The following is a 9,261-nucleotide window of genomic DNA, read 5'->3' on the forward strand; positions in this document are numbered from 1 at the left end:
GATTTTTAAAATTTGGTACAAGTAACATTAGAACAACTATAGATTTCACTCTTTGTTGTATACATATTACGCCAGCTCAAAACCCAAAACGGCGCTTCGCGCCATCTTGAATTTGGCAGGAAAGGGTCTGTCAAAACGACAAAACCCATATAACATCATTCTATGTTACCTAAAACTATTCTATATCGATTTTTCCAACATATCAGACTTCATCATTTTTCGATGATACATCAACGGCGATATTACCATTGCTTCCGCCTTTGAAACTTGATGAACTATTTGCAAACGCCTGCTGCTCACTTTGCGGCCGGTTTGCATATATAATCCAAAGCGCAAGACTGAGCATGACTCCTACGGAAACGAGAGCCAAGCCTGCATTGACCATTCGAAGACGGTGTTCTAGCGGAGGACAGTGGTCAGAGGTGATAATTCTGAACGTTTCTCGTACAAAATTGCAGTCTTGGAGGCTGAGCAATGGTGGTGTGTAATGTTGAAGGGCGTAGCTTATGTTCACTGCTCCGACTAGTTGCTGATACATGTCGGGTGTTAGTCTTCCGGCGGTCGTGCAAATTCCTGATTCTGAGACACTGCAAGTGTACTTCTGCCAGACCTGAATATGCAAACCAAAGTCAAATCTTAACAATTCTCAAGATATCAATTAACAACCAGTCAAACTGTTAACAAACTATAGAGTTCTCGTCCCTGAGGTTTGGATGAAAATGGCAAGAGTTCAAAGCCTTTTGGATCCAGATGCGGAAAAACAAACCTTTAGACGAAAGTCGCAAAACTGACCAAACCTCAGGGACGAAAATGGCATTTTACTCTGAACTATATAAGAATTCAATTTAGGTACCACAGAAGCGTTTGCCAATGAAACCAACTGGGGAGGGCATTCTTGCTCATGTAACTGAGAGTCGTACGGATAACAAAGGTACGGCATAAGTGGGCCCGACTGATTGTAGTAGTTAGAGTTCCCACCAGGAGATGCGTATGAATTTGCAAACGAACCTATGAAACCATTTATTATATTTGCGATATCATTAACAACTAGTTTGCTCTTGTACAAAGTGTCATTAGTGGTTCCTTGGTCAACACAAGGAAGGATGTTGCTAAGGGCTGTTTCAGCATGCGGGTTATCGACCCATTGTCCCATCGCCATACAAGTGTCCGTTATTGCACTGAAAAAACAAAAAAACACAGTTGTGCAGCATTAGTTTCTTCTATCAGGGTTCATGTTATTTGACAAATAAAAAATAATAATCGATTACTTGTTGATAATCACAAAAACTCCACACAGAATAAATGTCACCGCGACAAGTAACCAACCACTGATAATGAATCTGCACAAAGAATAGCATAGCAGCGGCTAAGATCAACAAAAAACGAGCTCGAGAAAACGAAAAACAAATAAAGAACGGAAGTTTACATGTAAATCGTACTCTTGCGACCCAGGATAGACAGAACTGCAAGAAAACAAGAGAGTATATACGATGAATATCGTAAAAACACAAATCAACAAACCGATTTTTTGTTTTGCGGATACTTACAAAGGCCTAAAATCGAAACTAGAAGCATGAGTATGGCGATAGCAATCATAGATGACCGCCTGAAACAAACAATGAACAGAATCGAAAACAATCAGATATCTTAACTAAACGAAACTATAACGTAGTCGTTCATAAAAGGAATCTTACACAGTATCAAAAACGAATCTTAGTTTTTGTGAGTTTAGGTGTGTTTTCTGCCTCAGTGTACCAGCAGCATTGTTTAAGTCGACATTCAATTTGTCAATATCGTCTTTTACATCTGAAGGAAGAAAAACCTGGGCCACACTAACGGTTTTTGCCAGTGACAAATAGCCCGTGACGTTTACGAGAGTTTGTACGGTGTAATCGGATTGGTTTACGACGTAATTCAATGTGTCTACAGCTTCCCGATGAAACTCATCTTGTCCCACCGAAAGAAGTATGCAGCCGGTACTGGATAGCAACAAAAACATGAGTATTTTATTACTAAATGTAATATCATACAATCATTTAGTGGCTTGTTAAGTGACAAAAATACAATCCTAAATAAAAAAAAAATTAAAAAGGTTACGGTTGAGTTACTGACGCTGAGGCGCAAGTGAAAACGATAAGCAAGATCAAGCAAATCCTCTGCGAACCACGGGATTCTTTTCCTTTAATGTCTATTCTCCATCCGCAACAATGATGGATAATCATAGCCAAACCGAAGCATACAAACCATAATATTGCAAGAATAAACGCAGCAACACCTGTGAATGCAACCGACTGTAGATAACCATCGACAAAGACAACAATTACATAAATTCAGGCTTCTTGAAAGTTAAATAACCAGTTTTGTTTAAAGAAACTTACTGCCCAGTAGTGTTTGTTGGTAATATCCCATCCACCTCGATACCGTTTGAGGTGGTTAAGAACATCAGGCCTCTTAGTTCTTGACCCTGCCAATACAAGCGGCCCGGACGGACCATTGGCAGGACCAGGGGTCTCGCTTGCATCCGCTGAGTTTCTCCAACGACCCAAGTTATCTTCTCCTATAAGTAACAATCATATTATCCCAAACTGAGTTGTGAGTCATAGGTGTCAATCAACATCTAAATTCATCATCAAGATTGATTTTTTTTTTTGGCAATTCAATCTTAAAAACTACCCAATGTCTCTACATTACAATGATCAAAAAGGATAAAAACACAAAAAATCCCCAATCAAAATCTCACCAAATGAATTATAAATGTTATATCTTTATGAATCAAATTCTAATTTAGAAAAGATTCACCATTTTCAAGAAAATATCAACAAGAATCTTGATCACTGAAACCCCATTTCAAAAAAGTCTAAAAACTAAAAAAAAAAAAAAAAGATAATTTCTTTGTCGGCAAAAGTGAATATTTCTTTCCTATAATCAAGAAACATCCAGAACCCAGAGATCAATAAACCCAAAACCCACATAAATATACAAACAATAAGAAGATCAAACCTAACAAAAACTTTGATTGATACTCTGAACTTGAAGAACAAGATGAAACAGAGGAGATAATCACAATGAAGAACAATAACAGCAACAAATAATGCTTCTCCATTCTTCAGTTGCTAATGATGATTAAACACCTCACTCCATATAACAAGATATCCCAAAATATTAATAAGTCTTGAAATGAATTAAATGGGTTTATTTTGAGAAAGAAAACAGGAAACACGGCAAAAGTTGTTGTTTCACATTAGTCTTCTAAGCTAACCTATACGTACAGAAATTGTTTATATATAGAGGATGATGATATGGGGTCATGGTGGGAAATGAAAAGGCGGGTAAGACTGTGTGTGTGAATGGAGCAGGGTACAGATTACATGAGAAGAAAGGTATAGAAGAGGATTTATGGGTTTTATTTGTCTTTTCTGTAACTTTTTTTTATACTTTAACGGTTATTAATTAAGTGTTTAATAGAAAATTTTGAGTCTTTATTATCCACTCAATAGTATATTGAGATAGTAAAAGGAAAAATAAATTCGTGATTTGAGTTTAACGCAATCTTTGATTTATGCTTACTATTCGTGTATGAAAACAACTTACGAGTACTTTTAAATATAATATGGGTACTTTTTAACATGATGTTATAAGTTAGTAGTGAATTGATTTTTGAGTATGAAAATGAAAGTTTATAAGTTTATAGGTAGTTAAGTTTGATAAAACATTAAATTTTTTTGAAACTTGTCGAAGGTTAGAGTATTTAAAAGAGTAAATTACGATTTTGGCACATGTGGTTATATCACTTTTACTCTTTTAATCCAAAAAAGAATTTTTTAACATTTAAGCCCCCAACGTCTTTTTTTCTAACCTTTTTGGCCCATAACGTCTTTTTTTTAACCCTCTTAGCCCATAACATTTAATGGATGATGCTAGTGTTAGGGGCCAAAAGGTTAGAAAAAAAGACGTTAGGGCTCAGATGTTAAAAAAAAAATTAGACTAAAAGGGTAAAAGTGATATAACCATATGGGTCAAAATCGTAACTATTTAAAATGATTAGTAGTTATTTTTATTTACATTCATATAATAACTTGAGAAAGAAAAGCAAAGAGAAATAAAATAGTAATAAGACCATGTGTACTGATTTAGCCAAATAATGTTTTCACCATGGGGCGTTTTGCGACACGTGGCAGTCCAGTCAGCATGCGGCATTATTGGGCGTTATTGTAAAAGTGGCGTAGTGAGAATAATGCCCAATAACGTCCCTTCCAATTATTAAACAATTATTTTTTATTAAGAGGAGGTTAAAAAAAAGAAACTACAAGTGCACCCTTCCCATTGGCTAGTCAACATGGTTGCATGCATGTTGAGCGTTGTTTTAAAAACGCTGAAGTAAATTTTTTTCAAAAATAATGCCAAACAACGCCTTATTTAATGGGGGGTAGGACGTTTTTTCTGAAAATAATGCCCAAATAATACCCTACTATAGGTGGTACAGGTGGTCTAAGGGGGAGTGGAATTTTAGTTGGTTCATCTCGTGATTTTTGTGATATATTTATTGGTAAATCTTTGACTAGTCAAAAGAAGAATGTATAGATAAGTCACGACTAAATTTTCGTTGTCACCTTCTTGTTTTTAAACTAAATATACTTATCAAAGTTGTTTTATAAATAGTAAATTGCTACTTGAATACCATATTCTCCAAAGATAGTATGAGTATGTGTTGTTGGGGCGATAAGCCCCATCATGTCAATTATGAAGGGCGCGAAACACCGCAAAAGACGATCTCAGAAGGCCGATTTACATAGGGGAGGCGAAGATGGTTATTTTTTTAATTATTAATGAATATACAAACTAGTTATTTAGCTCCATATCATTATTTCTTTTTTCATTTTGTTATTACTTGCCCCATCACAACACATATTCTTAAGATTAAATAATAAAACTTCCATATGCTTGCGTGATATGTTTTTTTTTTCACATTTTACACTCACCACAATAAATACTCTTAAGTAAAACATTTTCTAGTTTTCTCTGGGTTTATTTCTATGTAGCAGTTTTAATATTTAGTAATTTTCATATAACATGTGGTTTATATTATTTTATTTTAAAGAAAAAAATATATGAAAGGAACTCTCATTTCCGGGATCAAGTAGGTGCACTATTAAAATCGGGTTCGTTTTGCATGTGGCCCACCCCGGATCTTAGTGCTCCTCTTTTATTGCTTTAAAGGGTCCCACAGGCCCACATGTTGCCTAATTTGCCACTGATCACTCTTTTATTTCGCACTCTACGCCAAAATATATACATTTTACTAAAATATATTATGCTATAACTAGTTAACTTAAATAATATACTCTGCAACAAAAAGATTGAAAATTTTAATCCTATATCGTATGTATTAAGAATTTAATTCTAGATTAGTTAGGAGTTGCTATTAAAAAAACAACATAAATATGGCTAAAAAAAAGCCCATAATGGTTAATATCCTTAGGAGGCATTTTCCGCCACATTATCATAACGCCATTAATAAATGTGTAATAGTTAAATTCCTTTCATACGTTATTTTCTATTTTTTTTCTCCTCATTTGACATTATACTAAAAACGTCTCTCCCTCTTCATGTCCTACAACTTATGGAGTGATTTTAAAGGCGTTATCAAACCATTTCACGCCACTATAATGCCCATTACACATGGCCTAACAAACATAAGTAAGTTTTCTTTATTTTTGTATTCTAAAAGTTTCTCGTCTATTGGTAATCATTTACGTTATATAAAATTATTTAGGTAGTGTATTTTTGGTGAGCATAAGTTTTACATCCAAAAGTTTTCCCCAGTAATTCTTTCTGTTTTTTTTTATTTATCAAACAATCATCACATCTTACTTTTATTTTTACAACCAAATTCAATATTTTAATAAAAGGCTAAAGTTTTAAAACATCGTAGAGGTAATATCAAATGCTTATAACATCTGCAACCGACGAAATCCACGAAACTCCCCGTCAACGAAATCCATAGATCACACAAACCCCCCCCCCCCAACACCCTCTCATTCTTATCTATCTCATGTTCATGGTTCTCTGTCCATTAACTTTACATACCCTCTCTCTTACATCTAAGCGATAGATGACCCAAAAAACCCCATTGTAGAAGCTCTTAATTATCGTTTTCAAGTTTTTTTTTTCCTTTTAAGTTCACTAGCTTATATAAAAGTTGGTAAAAACATTTGCATTTTATTTTAGATAAGTGGTTTAATTCTGTCCATTTTCTTTTCAAGTTATACGTTTAAATAATTTATTACACTTTATTAACAAATTAAATTACTAGGTGTATAAAAATTATCCATTTACCAAGATATGGTGCATTAAGTCAAAAGTGATTATTTGGTTGCTTTATCACCACATGAGATTAGCTAGAGCCAAAGCCGAAAGCAAAGGCCAAAACCGTGTGGCACATTTTAGCCCTTCATCTTTTTTCGCTTTATACTTTTGGTTATCTTCAAGAAAAGCATCATGCCTACTACAAGTTTTCATAACTAGTCTTTTTTATATACTACACAAATATTAACTAGCCTTAAAACTTTCCATTAAAAGGTAAATTGTACGTCTTCCAACTTGAACTTAATTATTGTTTAATTGGAGAAGAAAATGTTTTAACATCTGAGCATTGGGCCGGTTTAGATATTTAAACTTAGCTAAAAATTCTCATTACAAATTAAGCATGGTTAGCAACGAGTTTTATAGGGATTTTAAAGATTTAACTTTAAATAAAAAAAAATTAGTCGTTTTTGGACATTAGAGTTAACAACCTTTTTTTTTTTCAAAAGTCATTAAACAAAAACAAGAAAGCTCCTATCAAAATTTAAGTATTTGAAAATTCTAATAAACATACACATAAAAGCATTGGTGGAGCCACCATACGGAGAAGCGTGTCACACGACACCATTGAATTTTGGGTATCATATATAGCCCATAATAAGAAAACTTCAACTGACACCATTGTCTTTTTACGAACGACACTGTTGTTTGTTTGCTAAACCTTTTGTACAAAACAAATTTATTGTTTAAAAATTAAGCCAAATTAATTTATTGTAGCTCATGCCCAATTAGTTTATTTGAATCGTTTAATCTTAACTAAATAGAAACCAAAAAAAAAAAAAACACGAAATGTATATTATGGGAACTCTGGAGCGAGAACAATAGAATGAACTGGACAACCAAGAAGAGCCCACAAGGGTTGAGGGAGTAGGGACGAGTTCAATAATCATTAAAAATTTACCATCAACATTCAAGTATTCATTATTCTACAGACAACAGATTAACATCAAGCATGAAATTAGTCGTTTGTAATCAAACAATGTTATGTGTTTTGATACCTGAATTTTGAATGCTTGATTAAAGTTGAAATTAGTTAATTAATAATTTGTTTAAGCAATTGTTATTTGTTACTTTGTTAGATTATAGACTAACTAGACTTAATCTCTGTTATTGAATTTATTGAAAGTATAATACCTTGTAGAATTATAGGATTGTTAAATTTAGTTGTTTAAAGGTTCTTGAATGTAGGGAGCAACCATAAAACGTATTATTTTTGTATATTTCAAATGACTCTATATTTTTATTATATTTTTTTCAATGATACTGTACATTTATATGATATTGACTTTTATGTGATTCAACCTGACTCAACCCGATCCAAAAGTTTTTGACTTCAGCTTATTAGAAACCAGAAACCAGTGTATCAAGAAAATGATACTATAGAGCCACTGCATAAAAGAGTTATAGGTCAAAGTTATATGAAATGATATAGGTTTTTAGGGGTTAGAATCAAATACAAAGGATAAAATAAATAAGAAGGGTAAGAAGGATTCTAGTCCATTGATCTTAGATTTGGAGGATTGAGATTAGTTGTAGGGAAAAGAAGATAATAAAAGGGTATAAAAGGAATCCTATATTTATGGATTTTTAGGATCAAATACAAATGATAAAATAAATAAGAAGGGTAAAAAAGATTCTAGTCCATTGATCTTAGATTTGGAGGATCGAGATTAGTTGTAGAGAAAAGAAGATAATAGAATGGTATAAAGGGAATCCTATATTTATGGATTTTCTCTCTCCACATGCAAGGCACATGTCAATTCCCCAATCGATTTAAAACGTCCATAATTTTTTCATACGACATTTCTTTAAAAAAAACAACTTTACCATAATAACGAGCGTTTTTTTATCTTTAATATGAGTACCATATCATCATATAAAAATAAAATAAAAAATTTCATTTTTACTGGGTTTTTTTGCATTGTGTTAAAGGTTCAGGTCATTGTGTCTTTTAACTGGGTTTTGGTCAGTAGAGTTTCTATACATTGTGTTATTATCAAAACCTATAACACAATGTTAATTTGGGTTCTATCCATTGCGTTTTTATAAGAACCTATAACACAATATATGACACAATGAAGATGGTGTTATATTTAGGTTTTCTATAAATTGTGTTATTAGTTCAGGTCATTGTGTTTAATATGTTATTCATTGTGTTTTAATATGTTTCCATTGTGTTTTAATAATTTGTTCAATTTTTTTTATTATCTTTGTTCATTGTGTTTTAGTTTGTTGTGTATTGTGTTTTTAGTTTGTTTTCCATTGTGTCTTCATCTGTTCTCCATTGTGTCTTTTATCTGCTGTCATTAATTGTGTCTTTTATCTGTTGTTATCAATTGTGTTTTTATTAAGTCTGATACTTATTGTGTTATATGTTATCGCCATTGTGTTATACGTTATGGTCATTGTGTTTTAGTATGTTGTCCATTGTGTCTTTATCTGTTGTCATTGATTGTGTTTTTGATCTACTTTACATTGTGTTTTACATCATGTCTATTGTGAAACTAGTATGAAGCCCGCGCGATGCGGCGGGGACGAAACTTTGTATTGTGACACTCATTTCTGGTAGTTTTCTTATTCAATTAATATTTATAGTAAGGTGTCCACGTGATGCGGCTAGGGCAACACTTTGCATTGCGAGCGCAATGTGGCGAAAGCGACACTTTGCATTGCAATACACGTTTCTAGTAGCTTTCTTATTCATATTATATGTATTGTAGCATCGCGAGACTCGTTTTAGTTTTCTTTTACTTTATTAATCCACATGCTACCCAAATGAACTAATATAGTTTGCTGACTTTTGACCCATTTCAATGTATGCAACCCCCAAAATCATTTTTTTTTCAAATATTTAGATAATTATTATAAAATAATGGTTTTATAAACTTAATTCACAAA

The 9,261-nt window shown here is 32.9% G+C and overlaps 1 protein-coding gene across 2 annotated transcripts; it reads right to left on the reverse strand.

The window, feature by feature from the left end:
* LOC110912360 lies at positions 1 to 3,355 on the reverse strand. Of its 2 annotated transcripts, none has more exons than XM_022157061.2 (9): positions 3,001 to 3,355; positions 2,379 to 2,557; positions 2,113 to 2,275; positions 1,695 to 1,979; positions 1,548 to 1,606; positions 1,427 to 1,463; positions 1,269 to 1,340; positions 854 to 1,178; positions 1 to 610 (listed from the first exon to the last, which is right to left on the reverse strand). In XM_022157061.2, the coding sequence occupies exons 2-9, from the start codon at positions 2,407 to 2,409 to the stop codon at positions 203 to 205; spliced, it is 1,380 nt and encodes a 459-aa protein (XP_022012753.1). In that variant the 5' UTR covers positions 2,410 to 2,557; positions 3,001 to 3,355; the 3' UTR covers positions 1 to 202. The 2 variants fall into 2 exon arrangements, with proteins under 2 accessions (XP_022012753.1, XP_022012752.1); XM_022157060.2 differs by having other exon boundaries at positions 2,113 to 2,291.
* Between the last annotated feature and the right edge of the window lie 5,906 nt (positions 3,356 to 9,261).

The sequence above is a fragment of the Helianthus annuus genome, chromosome 12, assembly GCF_002127325.2.
Source record: "Helianthus annuus cultivar XRQ/B chromosome 12, HanXRQr2.0-SUNRISE, whole genome shotgun sequence".
In the NCBI taxonomy this organism is placed as follows: domain Eukaryota; kingdom Viridiplantae; phylum Streptophyta; class Magnoliopsida; order Asterales; family Asteraceae; genus Helianthus; species Helianthus annuus.